This window comes from Corythoichthys intestinalis, chromosome 12, assembly GCF_030265065.1.
Source record: "Corythoichthys intestinalis isolate RoL2023-P3 chromosome 12, ASM3026506v1, whole genome shotgun sequence".
Classification (NCBI taxonomy): domain Eukaryota; kingdom Metazoa; phylum Chordata; class Actinopteri; order Syngnathiformes; family Syngnathidae; genus Corythoichthys; species Corythoichthys intestinalis.
In genome coordinates, this window is record NC_080406.1 from 31,973,361 (window position 1) to 31,988,153 (window position 14,793).

Sequence of the window (14,793 nt, forward strand, 5' to 3'; positions counted from 1 at the left end):
GCAGAGGTTGACTGCCTTCCCCAAGGGAGCAGTGATGGCCAAATGAAGCTTTTTGAAGCAATGACGTTTTGCAGCCAATTAGGTCAAAGCTTCATGGTGGTTCATTTGGTCTTATGACAGACACTTATAATACAGTGAAGACAGCTGCAGCTTGTAGTCCAGTGCGGCTTATCTATAAACAAATGCTGCACAGATAGCAGACCGACCTTGAAAAGATGTTGGATTAACATTCCGTTGTCGATCTTATATCGTTGAATCAACGTCACTTTTGCACCCTCAATTAATGTTGTTTAACGTTGAAATCCTCACAAAACCTAAATGTCATTTTGATAATGACTAATATTGGAACAACGCTGAATCAATGTTATGTTTTTGACCAAAACACCCGCTCATCCATAATTCAATGACTTTTGAATCATATTTCCCGGTCAATCATAAATTAACTATTTGTCAACATTAGTTCATCAACTATAAAACAATGTTAACCCAATCATCGCCTGACATACCATAAAACAACGTTGTTTCAACGTCACTTGATATCGAAAATTTCGATGTCAACCATACTGATGATTTTAACGGAAAAATCAACGTTTATTCAGTGTCGGTCTACTATCTGGGTGTTTTCGTGTCAAATTTGGTGGGTGGCGGCTTAGGCGCGCCTTATAGTGCGAAAATTACGGTATATTTGTAGCACTGCAATGCATGCTAGGAGGCATGTTGGACAACAACAGTGTTGGCAGCAGGTGACAGCAGAGGTTGACTGTCTCCCCCAAAGGAGCAGTGATGGCAGAATAAGGCTTCTTAAATCAATGAAGCTTTGCAGCCAACTGGTTCAAAGCTTCATGGTGGTTCATTTGGTCTTATGACAGACACTTATAATACAGTGAGGACAGCTGCTGCTTATAGTCCAGTGCGGCTTATATCCAAACAAATGCTGTTTTCATGCCACATTTGGTGGGTGGCGGCTTATAGTCAGGTGCGCCTTATAGTGTGAAAATTACGGTACATCCGGAGCACTGCAATGCATGCTAGGAGGCATGTTGGACAACAACAGTGTTGACAGCAGGTGGCAGCAGAGGTTGACTGTCTCTCCCAAAAAGAGCAGTAATGGCCAAATGAAGCTTTTTGAAGCAATGACGTTTTGGAGCCAATTGGTTCAAAGCTTCAAGGTGGTTCATTTGGTCTTATGACAAACACTTATAATCAGGGGTGCACATAATTTTTTTGCCCAGGTTCTCAGAGGAGGACCTGGAGATGTGACTTGGTCCTCATTGAGCTTGAGAGCCGACCCGCCTGATGTGATAAATTTATGACAAGCTTTACATAGAGCCAATTAACTTTAATTAATTATTTTAACAATTAATGCTTCATTAACATCAACTGGAACAACAAAATTGCCATTACTTTGAAGTGAAAGGTAAAGAAATAAAAAGCACCAATTCAAAATAAATGGCATTATTCGGCTCCCACATTAACTCCAAGCCTTTTTAAAAGTGGGATGTCCTCCTCATAAGACCTCATTGAACGTGCTTTGTAAAATGCGAGCAAAAACACGTTTGTCAGTGCATGTCGCTGTTCATTACCTTTATTCCGCCACTTGTCCATAGGGCGAGCGGGGTCCTGTTTGACATCGATAGTTTGCTTAATTGCCACATGCGCTGTTTTTTCCGTGCTTTTCAAAGTTTGGATGGCTGAAATTCTTTGAACCTACAGAAAATGCGCTGCTCTTATCAGCGACATTGGGATTCTAACGGCACATTTTGTACCGCATTTCCGTGCAAGCCTCATTTGCTTCTAGCCATGGCACCACCTGTAGCCACTTTTCAGCAAAAGTCCTTTTTTTTGGTAGCTCCGGTGACGTCTCTGTCGTCTGTCTGTCTTTTGACGGGGCTGGGGGAACACGGAAGTAATTACTCAGTGTGGCCTGCCTCTTCGACATTTCGAGAAGTTATTTTCTCGTGTCCGCTGCAGCCATCGGTACGCAAAAGCGTATGGAAGCCGTTGAGGGCCAGCGCGTTTGTCTACGTCCAGTACACATGCGCGCATGCGGACCACTTATGTGCACCCCTGCTTATAATACAGTGACGACAGCTGCATCTTATCGTCCAGTGCGGCTTATGTATGAACAAATGCCGTTCTCATGTCAAATTTGATGGGTGGTGGGTTATAGTCAGGTGCGCCTTGTAGTGCAAAAATTATGGTATTCCTTCATAAGGTATATATGTTAACATTTATACATGTTTGACCATGTATTTTAAAATATTTTTTCTTTTATGTGATTTTATTAGAAATATCATGTTTTTGTATGTTTGTTCTAAGTCTCTCCATAATGGACATTTTCCATGAAAGTTCTTTTTTGTTCTTTTCTATCGATAGTTTGCCTTGATATTTTTTCAGCAATATTTCCCACAGGATTTGAAATGTTGTCATAAATATATTTTTTTTTTTCTAAATTTATTATTTTTGGCCCATAAGCGGATTTTAAGGGGGGCAGGGGTGCCAGGCCCCCCCGGTGTCCGAAAAGTGTCATTGCATGTAACTGACTTCCATATTAGGTCTGTCAAAATTATCGCTTAACGCGCGGTAATTAATTTTTTAAATTAATCACGTTAAAATATTTGACGCAATTAACGCACATGTCCCGCTCAGAAAGTACTCTGCCTTTTGGTAAGTTTTATAGCAAGGCTTTTTGCGCTGTCCAACAGCGAACTCTTGTGGTCGCTTTGCGACATGGTTTATTATTTTCTTCTTTTCTTTCTTCATTATGGCTGCACGACGTCTCGGGCTGATAATGTTGTGCTTATATGATCCTTGGACAAGATTTGTCCGTAAGTATGGTTGTTGTAAAGAATGTACATATTATGTTAGTAAGCGAAATGTTATATTTTTTGTATGAGACGCTTTTTGTTTATGTTTAGTGAACCTGTATGGCGTGCTAAGCTAACGTTGTTGCTAATGCAATGCTTGTGTACTTTTATTTTGTAGTTTTACGACGGTCTAAAGAGGACAATGGTTTGAGGCCATTTTATTAATAAATCAGATGAAAAAGGAAGAAGTCTAATTATTAAGGCGTCGTTCACTAGCTGTCTAGCTTTGGAAAAAGTAGACGCTTTGGAGTGAGGACAGCATAGACAGATTTAAATGACAGTAGAGTGAAATGCCCACTACAGTCCATATGTACCGTATGTTGAATGTATATATCCATCTTGTGTCTTATCTTTCCATTCCAACAATTTATTTTACAGAATATATATATAATTTAGAGAAAAATATGGCATATTTTATAGATGGTTTTAATTGCGATTACTTGCGATTAATTACGATGAATTAATTTTTAAGCTGTAATAAACTAGATTAAAAATTTTAATCGTTTGACAGCCCTAATATATATATATATATATATATATATATATATATATATATATATATATATATATATATATATATATATATATAGCAATAAAACTAAAGCAATAAAACTGCAACAAAAATGAGTGAAAATGAACCAAAAACTATATTTTTATAATGGGTCAAAATTATTTTTCGAGCACCTCAGACGGTTATTTGCTTTGCATACAATAAAAAAAAAAAAAAAAAAATATATATATATATATATATTTTTTTTATTTAAGCGACTTTTTTGGGGGGGATTGAATGATTTAGACACAAATGTCCTAATCATAATATGGCCCAAACACAAAAAGGATAGCTTCAATCAAAGAAAACGTTTTCAATGAAAAATTAAGTGTTCAAATGCAAATTGTTCAATCTGAAATATTTTTTCGCATTCAAAAACTTTTTCTATGATTTAAATTTTTCTTTTTTTGATTGAAGTGATTTTCTTTTTGAAAATCTATATATATTTTTTGAAACAACTTATTTTTTGACTCAATAATAAAAACAAAAATGTCCTAGCCAAAACGTGGCCCAAAAACAAATCAACATTACTTCAATCAAAAAAACTTGTTTGTTAGTTTCAAATTTATTTTTGCATTCAAACACATTTTTTTTTTAATCGAAGCGACATTTTTTTAGTTGAATAATAAAGACACAAATCTACCTCCATATGCATGGCTCCGCCCAGAGGATACAACTTTTGAGTGGGGTAACTACATTGGCAAGACACCGGCGGGCGTACCATATTCAATGGATGACGATCTTGGCGAAAAGTATTGGCTAAGCAACCTGATTTTGAATTCCCCTCAAGAATGATGTGAAAAAAACGCTCATTGTCAACTTATTATTATAAATATTCTTGTAAATTAATTTTATTGCTGACACTGCGTTTCGGGGTCATCAACATGTTGTGCCCCCCCTGCCCCAAAAGTCAAACTCCGCCTATGTTTTGGCCATATTTTTATTTATTTAATATTTGCGCGACATGTGGCCCAACGAGCGGTACGACTCCACCCACTTCTTATGATTGACTGGCGTTTCTTCCAATGGTATGTCAAGACCTAGAACCCATCCCCCTCGTTTATGTACCCCATTGGGGGGCGTGCATTCACACTCACAGTCATTCCATGGACTCAAGAGAAAGGTTTGGGTAGACACGCCGGAGCACCGAATGTTTGCTAGGCGCTGAAGGGAGCCCGTGTTGCTCACTACCAGACCGGCGGAGGTGGAAGCGAGGGGGCGCGTATCACCTTGGGCGAGCGTTGAGCTCCCCGTTTGCGCTCGGATGGCGACGCCGAGCTGAGCCAGGGAGGCTCGCCTCGCACCCACCGGGTGGCCGGGGGTGATGCTTTCCGGCCGAAAGACGCCTGGCTCCACCTCGGCGGTACAGGTGTTGGCCGTTTCCAACCGAATCCACCACTACCACCGCCGTGGGGGATGTTTGACCCACAGCCGATGCGAGGCCGTCTCCGGGGAGCAGCTAAACTCCCCACGGGTGCCTCTTAATTTGGCCCGGTGATGTGGAGCCGAATCCACCTGGGGCTAATGTTCTCGAGCGCCGTGGGAGAACTTCCCCTGTGACTCGTACGATTGATTTCGGTTCAATTCTAATAATCCTCGAATTATCCCCGCGAAGATTAATTTTAGGATGAATGTTTGGCAACAAAAGTGTGACATTTGGATTTACTGAAGTAAAAAAAAAGTGACAGCAACTACTACAATGTGCCTCTAACTAGTTAGGAGATTTTCCATCATGTCCAGATCCAACAGGTTAGTCCTAATAGTTTTGCTTTTTTTTTTTGAATTTGTATATATGTATTTTATGGGTAGTTTCCACGAATGTATGTTAAATTTTAACATTTGTGTTTTTTTTCTTCTTTTTCCCCTAACCTACTTTTTTTTTCACCCCTAATAAGCAATATTTAATTTTAATCTAATGTTGTTTTTTCCCTCTGAATATTTTTACTTAATTTCTTTATTTAAAAAAAAAAAATCACATTTAGGTAATTTTCTGATACAGCATTTTTAACATTCATTCATCTTCCGTTGTGCTTTTCCTCACGAGCGTTGCGGGGGTGCTGGAGCCTATCCCAGATAATGATGGGCAGTAGGCAGAGGTGGGTTGAGTATCCTAAAATTTTACTCAAGGAAGAGTAGCACTACTTCTAAATAATAAAAGTACTCATCCAAAATTTGACTCGAGTACAAGTAAAGTATTTGTTGAAAAGAATACCCAAATAATGAGTAACATTGTGAGTAACTGCATACAATCATGGCTGATTTTTAAAAAAAATAATGGTATTTTTTTTCCCTCAGCACAACTTAATCTTTATGAACTGTTGTTACTATATTGTACTATAGTCTGCAAATTACAGTATTACATGACCATATTAGGCCAAAACGATGAGACAAAAATCAATGAATTCAGGGCAAAACAACACAAAACTACTGCCCTCTAGTGGAGAAAAAAATCATTACTTCTGAATGGTACAATGGAGCCATGTGGTAATTGTTGCGACGTCTCATTGACATGCTCTGTTGGCATCTCTGGCAAAAATAAACTCATTATGTAGAATAAAGAGAAAAAATGTAACGACTCTAGTGTAGCCCAAACTAGTGGCGTACGAGTATTGTTTGTTCTTCACAAAACTACTCAAGTAAAATTAAAAAGTATTGTGTGGTAAAACTACTCTAAGAAGTATATTTTTCTCAAAATGTTACTCAAGTAAATGTAACGGAGTAAATGTAACGTGTTACTACCAACCTCTGGCAGTAGGTGGGGTACTCTTAGGGGGGCACTAGGGGTGCGACCGCACCCAGGCCCGAGCCTCTAAGAGGCCTGGTGTGTGGGCGTGACTGAACGAGGGGAAGCCTGTGAATAATTGTCCACTAGCACCACCCCCCACCCCACCCTCCTGGTTAGCCTGTTTATGCTCATCGCACCCGGGCCCCGTTCACATTTGTTCCGCCACTGGGTACACACATATTTTGGCAATGAAGTTGTATTCCCCTTTAGATTATTTTTGTGTTTTCTTCTAAATTTTGTTTTCAATATTTTTGCAACAGCGTGAGCCCACCCGGTGCTGGACTCGGGCCCATCCCGAGGGGTGGCACGGAGCACCGGTCCGCTTGGGGCGAGTCCGACTTTGTGACCAACGGGTGCGCATACGCCAACCGCAGACTGGACGGCCGCCGGAGGGACGACGATGATCCTACGGGGCCACGTCGAGCCGGCCCCACCTCCGTGAGCCGGGTCAGCTTCCGTTCACGCTCTGCCTGGCAGGAGCGCGCCGACGAGGCTCGAGCCGGATCGTTGGAGTCGGGCCACCCACGAGATGGCGGCCCCCCCGCAGCCGAGGCCGGCTTCTCGGCAGCGGCGTTCTGGTCTGGCGTGGCGCACGTCTTCAGCTCCAAAAAGTTCCGGTCGGAGAACCTGGAGCGCCTCTACCAGCGCTATTTCTTCCGGCTCAACCAGAGCAGCCTGACCATGCTGATGGCCGTCCTGGTTCTGGTCTTTGTCGTCATGCTGCTCTTCCACTGCTGGACTGGGAGCGGACCGAGCGCGGCGTACGTGACTGTCTTCTCCGGTGCCATCCTGCTGACGTTGGCGCTGATGGTGGCGTGCAACCGGACGGGATTCCGGCAAGACCACATGTGGGTGGTGTGCTATGCACTGATCATGCTGGTGGTGCTGGTGCAGGTAGCGGGCGTGCTGTCGGTGCGGCCCCGGGACGCCTCGGAGGGCGTCTGGTGGACCATTTTCTTCATTCACATTATCTACACTTTGCTGCCCGTCCGCATGAGAGCCGCCGTGCTGACCGGATTCTTGCTGTCCGCAGTGCATGTGGCCTTGTCTTGGTCACAGAACAGCACGGCCCCTTTTCTCTGGAAGCAGGTATGCTCATCTTTCTACATAATACGTATAATACGTTCGTGTGTCTTATAGGCACCCCAAAATGTATAATGCATTCCCCCAATTTGCTTTTATCTTCAGTCTGTATAACAACTTTTTTCCTAATTTTGAGTTTTCTTTGTGACAGTCTATTTTTCTTAATATTTAGCTTTCAAATTTTTATAGATTTTACCCAAATTTTTGGGGGAATGTTTTCCTTATTTTTTTTAGATTTTATATTTGCATATATTTTGACTTATTTTAACCTTTTAACCCCGCACCCATATGTCTATATTTTTTATAGTGTTTTGCGTATATTTTTCTGTCATAATTTTCTTTTTCACCTTTAAAATAGTATATTTTATACATCTAACGTTTTAATATTTTTTCCTTATTTAGTGGATTTTAAAAAAATATTATGCTATACAGTGGTGCCTCTACAAAGTTAATTCGTTCCTGGACCTTGTTTGTAAGTCGAAATGGTCGTATGTCGAGCAGGGTTTTCCCAAAAGAATACATTATAATTCCATTAATTCATTCCACAGCCCGAAAACCTACACTAAATCCTTAATAAATAGTGCTGGTAATATTGCAAATAGCAGTTGCACAGAGGAAAACATAAATTATAAATAAAAATCGGAATAATAATAATACCTGTAATAATGTAACAAATGGGGTTCTAATGCGGCGCATGTGTTTTGTTTGGTGTACCTGAACGCAACGCGTGGCTGACTTGACAGAGTGAGAAAGGACTTTTTACTTTCACTTTTCAAGTTCAGCTGCGGCGGATGGTAGGCATGTTGTGTTGCACAAGTTCTGAAATAAATGATTAAAAACCTGACGAAGCTGGCAATTTTTTTACCACAATAATAATAACTTATAAAGACTGGCGAACGGAGGTCGAAGGAGGACCAACAAGATCGTAGACATTCTATGGGCATATTTTCAAGTCAGTTCACAGACGCGCACACCACGCTCATATTTTTCTATCATTTCCATCTTCATTTCAATGCTAAGCCTCACCTTTCCTTTTTTCACCACCTGCACTAACATCTTGGAACCCATGTTGATTTCTGTCACGAGAAAATCCGTCGTGCGTCGTATTTCAAGCATGTTGTCGGATGTAGAAACAAATGGCCAGTCAAATTTCACGTCGGATGTCGAAAAGATCGTGTGTCGAAGCGTTCGTATGTTGAGGTACCACTATATTCACAAAAGTTGTACTTTTTCCACCAAATAGTTTCTTTTAATTGTTGTTAAATCAATCTTTTCTGTGAATCAATTACCCCAAAAATTCCAATCAAATATTCTTTTTGTGCTAATATTTTGTGTAACAAATTGTTTTATCACTATTTCAATATACTTTATTTGACATATTATATTGCCTTCAAAAGTTTTCATAATTTAATCTCTTTTTGTATTGACAACAAATTTTTGCAATGATACACAAAAATAGTCGAACAAAATAGACTCAAATGTTCAAAAAACATAATTAAAATAAATGACCCAAACTCCACAGTTGAGGAATGTCACCTGAAGGTATTTAAATAAAATGGTTGTTGTTATCACTCCAATTAGGAAAAATAATGCTTCAGAGTAATTCTTTGAAGCCCCGAATTAATGCCGTTTATACATATGAAGACCACATGTCAAATACCTATTTGCCCTAGTGGTGTGAAGCAATAAAACTGGATGGTAATCCCATTGAAATGGAAAGTTCCAGAGGGTTTTCGCAAATCAGATGTTCCACATAAAATGCAAACTCTGCTTGTTTTGTTAGCGCTCTGCTGTCTCATTGCTTTGCTTCCCCACGCGTTGTGCTGCTGTAACAAGAAATCCAGCAAACGTCCCACTTTAGAGGCTGGGCATGAACTCTTTCAGTGCCGTTGACGATTATAGAAGTACAATCATGTGGCTATTTTCATCTTTCTGCTGTGAATTTAAATGGCTTTATCACTAGAAGACTACAACTCTTCAACTAGATTGGACGTGTATTGCTGTCAATGGCAGTTAATGAGTTGAACATTCTTCTGAAACCCAAATCTAGCGTCGGGGGAAAATCCAGAATAATAGACATTTCAGGCTAATTCTGTGTCAATGGGTGAAACGGGTGCTGTATACTTTCCTTGTTAGTCAAAATCCAATGGACATCTGTTCTGAATCCGCACATTATGACAGAGCAGCAGTTCAATTAAGACCCTGTTACCACTGGACCCTTGCCAATCCGGACCGTTTATGTTCCTGCCGCTGGGAATCTAAAGAGGGTTTTGAGAGGGAGGGGGGTGATGCCATGGGAAAATTGGGGGTAACAAAAACATCCCCCTGAGAGACAAAAACCCAAAAGATCAGTTGTTTGTTGTCCCGCCATGCTTGGCATGTTAAAAATAAATGCAATAGTCGTCAATTAAACGCAACAACAAGAACACAGTTATTGTCAATAATTACAATGTTTGGAATAAACAGATGATAAGAACCCACAATTTTTGATCCCCATTTTGATGTATCCCCATTTTCGTAAGTTAATTCCGGTTAGATTCATGTAGTAACCTTTGTCAAAATGTCTTATCACGTTTGCCATCCTGCTGCAAAGCTTCATGGAAATCAGTTGTTGTTTTTGCATAATGCCGAGTCTTGCCGACTTTAAAGGGAACTTCGGACTTTTAAGACTTGTAGGCTCTAATAAGCCACAATTGTTCTCTTTTAATAAAATATGTTAGTAGAAACACATAAAATATTGCCATTGATTTAAAAATCTGTAATATTTAGTAAATGTTTTGACCTCCAGAGGGTGCCGTGTTGCAATGGACGCTTGGGGTGATGACATAGATCGTCACTGTCACTGGACGAATACTGCAATTCCTTCTACGCGGCGAGACGTCCAACACATGCACTCATCGGTTAAAAGTAGCGAGTACTTACTATTTGTGTTTTTATTGAGTCTTTTATTACCTTTTCATTGCCTCAAAATACGTTTTGCATTTGTTTCCCTCTCATACTTTTAAGCATTGTGTTGTCTTGTGGTAGCTTTAAAGCAGATTGTTGATCTGTTGACCATATTACTCACATATTTAAACCACCCTTATTTGATATTACTATCTTTAAGTATTTTCTTAAGGCATCTTTAGTATGTTCCGTCTGTATGCATCTAAACAAAACAAGCTGAAAGCGCACGGTAGTACTATGGGTGTCAAGTTAGCCTCTTCCAGGACGTTTTGATTGTGCAGCACATTTTGGCAGAAGACTTTTTTTTTTTCCCTACTCTCGTCACATCCTGTCTTTCATGTTCATTTTACTTTTGCTGCTCATTTTGTGAAATATTGACAGTGCTGTCATGCTCATTAATGTTCCTCTCTGGTTCAAATTGAAAAGGGTTAAACAGATGACATATATATGTCGCTAGTCATACTCTGGAAGCTCGGCAGCATAACCATGTGACGTCACTGCCCTGCAACGTCAAAAACAATGGCAACCTACTAGTTAAACAAAATGTACAAATTGTATTAAAACGAAAACATCAAGAGGGGTTTCAGTACAAAATTATTTTAACTCATTATAGCATTTATCTTTTAAGAACTACAAGTCTTTCTATCCGTGGATCCCTTTAATCAGGCTATATAAAAACTCATGTGCCATATTCAAAATGTTCAGAACATAAGAACACTCAGATATCCATTCTCCGTGTCTAAGCAGCTGACCAGGAAGGGTTAAATAAAATAAATAAATAAATTAATTAATTAATTAAAAAAAGGCTCTAAAAATCATTAATGCTAGCAAATAATAGCAACGTGATCAGAAGCTGAACAACTCCAGCAACTATCCTGAGATAATGTTGGTAAAGTTACAACCAAATGTTTAATGTCGTCACATTGCCGTGTAAAAATAAGCTCAAACCACGCACAACTTTCAAGACGACTCGACTTTCACGTACACTGCCAAGTGCTGAAATGCTAACAACAACAACGCTAGTGAGGAAAGAATAACAAACGCTTGCAGCGTACCTAGCTGTTCAACACGATGCGAACACTATATCGACCATTGGAAATGCGCTAAAAAAGTATGTGAAAATGTTGCAAAATTGAGTTTGTCTTTTTTTTGCTGTTTTAGATGAAAGTGGCCATTCCAGGACTTGTGCTAAATAACTTTAAATAAAAATCCATGCTTAATTTGATATTTTTTCTTCTAGTATTTGTTTTTTTTTTCTCCTCAGGGTGGATGAGTACCGTATTTTTAGGACTATAAGTCACAGTTTTTGTCATAGTTTGGCTGGGGGTGTTACTTATACTCAGGCGTGACTACTGTGTGAAATTATTAACATAATATGATATCATTTCACATGTTATTTTGGTGTTTTGGAGTGACACTGATGGTTTGGTAAACTTGTTAGCATGTTCTTTATGCTATAGTTATCTGAATAACTTAATAACTTTGGCCACGTTCGCGTTCTGCCTTTGTCAATGTGTGTTCAATTGTATTATTGACTTTTTTAAAAATGAAATGCATGCTTTTAGTTTGTGGCGCTTTCACACCCAAGTGGGGGCGCACTCGCACTTGTTTACGCGAAGAAGAGCGCTCACGCGCCAGAAGAAGACTGACAGCTACGCCGCGTCTCTGAGCGAGTGGGCGAGAGAGACACGGCTGCGAACCTAAGTTCATTGTTTATGCTCGTAAAATATGTCTACAAAGGCAAAGCCTGTGTGTATTATCTTTTCTGTTGTTGTTGTGTGTTTTCCACCCGCGATCGGACACTTGGAGCAAGTTGTGTGATCGTTTGGACGATGTGCTAATGCTAGCGAACGCATGCTAACCGTTTGTGTCATTGCTGTAATAGCACCTAATTATCATTTATTTACGTTGATGCGAAGCTGTTTGGTATCGAGGACGAAATTGATTCAGCAAATTATACGGACGTCCAGCATCGTCATTTGGGAGTTAAGCTCACTAGGACCGAGCCTGAGAATCACATTGTTTGATTTTTTAAAAGAATTTATTTGCAAATCATGGTGGAAAATAAGTATTTGGTCAATACTAGAGGTGTGCGAAATTCCGATTCTTGGATTATTCGCGATTCGGCCGTGGAAGATTTGAGAACGATTCACAAACATCCAAATTCCGATTACTGAAATATGTCAAGTAAAGCGGAAGTAAAACACACTCAGCGTGCCGCGCGGTCTTCGGGACGCAATGAGGAGCGGAGCGAGAGTAGCTAAACATCATCCTTGTCATTATTGTCAAAAAAACAACAAAATACCTGACTGCTGCCGATAGCTACTACAAAGTACGTCCACATCATGGTACGGTAAATATGGTGTTAAATGGTGTCATACTTGTATGGCGCTTTTCTACCTCTCAAGGTACTCAAAGCGCTTTACGCTACATTGCCTTCTACCTACTGATGACACAGCACCAGGAGCAATGTGGGGTTCAGTATCTTGCTCAAGGATACTTAGGCAAGTTCATCAGGGTGGAGAATTGAACCCACAACCTCTGGGTTGGGGGACAACTACTCCACCACTGAGCCACGCCATCCCCAACAAGATATCATGTTTATATAGGACTAGATGCAAAATAGACTCTGTGGCGTTAGCAGCACATGTACAGAAAGCTAGATGCGGGCGTTAGTAAACTACCGCCATCTTAAAGCAGTAGACTTCCCTGCAAGACTGTTGTAGCGAACCTTCTGAGCGAACCTAATTAACTTTTTATCTAAAATACTCCTAAATCGGTAAAATATTGACTTGAATCTATCTTTAACATAGTTTTAAAACTTTCACATGTCGAAAGTAGACAAAAGGGAAATTATGGAATAACGGGAGCATTTTTAACAACTTTAACGGTTGATTCACAACATTAAATTGAATGTAGTTTAAAGCTGCTGATACAGAATGGGGATTTGAGTATATTATTTATTGTTTTTATGCTGTTAACTTGATACTGAAATAGTCATTTATTTAAGCCTGCGAGGCTTTTTTTTTTTTTTTTTTTAAAGTTTTTGTAACTAATGTACAAAACATTAAAAGCAGCTAATAGCGGGGGTGGGGGGGTGGGGGTGTCATCAATAATCAATTTATAATCGAATCGTAGCCTCTGAATCGTAATCGAATCGTTAGGTGCCCAAAGATTCCCACCTCTAGTCAATACCAAAAGTTCATCTCAATACTTTGTTATGTACCCTTTGTTGGCAATAACGGAGGCCAAATGTTTTCTGTAACTCTTCATAAGCTTTTCACACACTGTTGCTGGTATTTTGACCCATTCCTTCCATGCAGAGCTTCTCTAGAGCAGTGATGTTTTGGGGCTGTCGTTGGGCAACGCGGACTTTCAACTCCCTTCACAGATTTTCTATGGGGTTGAGATCTGGAGACTGGCTAGGCCACTCCAGGACCATGAAATGCTTCTTACGAAGTCACTCCTTTGTTGCCCTGGCTGTCTGTTTGGGATCATTGTCATGCTGAAAGAGCCAGCCACCTCTCATCTTCAATGCCCTTGCTGATGGAAGGAGATTTTCACTCAAAATCTCTCGATACATGGCCCCATTCATTCTTTCCTTTACACAGATCAGTCGTCCTGGTCCCTTTGCAGAAAAACAGCCCCAAAGCATGATGTTTCCACCCCCATGCTTCACAGTGAGTATGGTGCAGTTCAGTATTCTTTTTCCTCCAAACACGAGAACCTGTGTTTCTACCAAAAAGTTCTATTTTGGTTTCATCTGACCATAACACATTCTCCCAGTCCTCTTCTGGATCATCCAAATGCTCTCTAGTGAACCGCAGACGGGCCTGGACGTGTACTTTCTTCAGCAGGCAGACACGTCTGGCAGTGCAGGACTTAAGTCCCTGGTAGTGCATTGTGTTACTGATAGTAGCCTTTGTTTCTGTGGTCCCAGCTCTCTGTAGGTCATTCACTAGGTCCTCCTGTTTGGTTCTGGGATTTTTGCTCACCGTTCTTGTTATCATTTTGACGCCACGGGGTGAGGAGGGAGTTGAAAGTCCGTGTTGCCCAACGACAGCCCCAAAACATCACTGCTCTAGAGGATATCTGCATGGAGGAAAGGGCCAAAATACCAACAACAGTGTGTAAAAAGCATATGAAGAGTTACAGAAAACGTTTGGCTTCCGTTATTGCCAACAAAGGGTACATAACAAAGTATTGAGATGAACTTTTGGTATTGTCCAAATACTTATTTTCCACCATGATTTGCAAAGAAATACTTTAAAAATCAAACAATGCGATTTTCTGTTTTTTTTTTTTTTTTTTTTTTAACCACATTCTGTCTCTCATGGTTGAGGTTTACCCATGTTGACAATTACAGGCCTCTCTAATATTTTCAAGTGGGAGAACTTGCACAATTAGTGGTTGACTAAATACTTGTTCTCCCCACTGTGTATATATATATATTTTTTTTAATTTAAACTTAACATTATACTTATGTTCCAATTTACTAATATGTTTTGAATAATTAAAATCCTGTTCAATGGAATTAAAAAAAAAAAAAAATTAAACCCAGA

General features: G+C 40.0%; 1 protein-coding gene across 1 annotated transcript in view; it reads left to right on the forward strand.

Annotated features, from left to right (window-relative positions):
• Positions 1–4,528: 4,528 nt before the first annotated feature.
• adcy5 (adenylate cyclase 5) overlaps positions 4,529–14,793 on the forward strand; it is a 56,140-nt gene continuing 45,875 nt past the window's right edge. The window contains exons 1-2 of the mRNA XM_057852113.1: positions 4,529–5,166; positions 6,463–7,291. Of these exons, the coding sequence (XP_057708096.1) occupies positions 5,150–5,166; positions 6,463–7,291 (846 nt within the window). The 5' untranslated portion in view covers positions 4,529–5,149. The remainder of the gene's footprint in view (positions 5,167–6,462; positions 7,292–14,793) is intronic.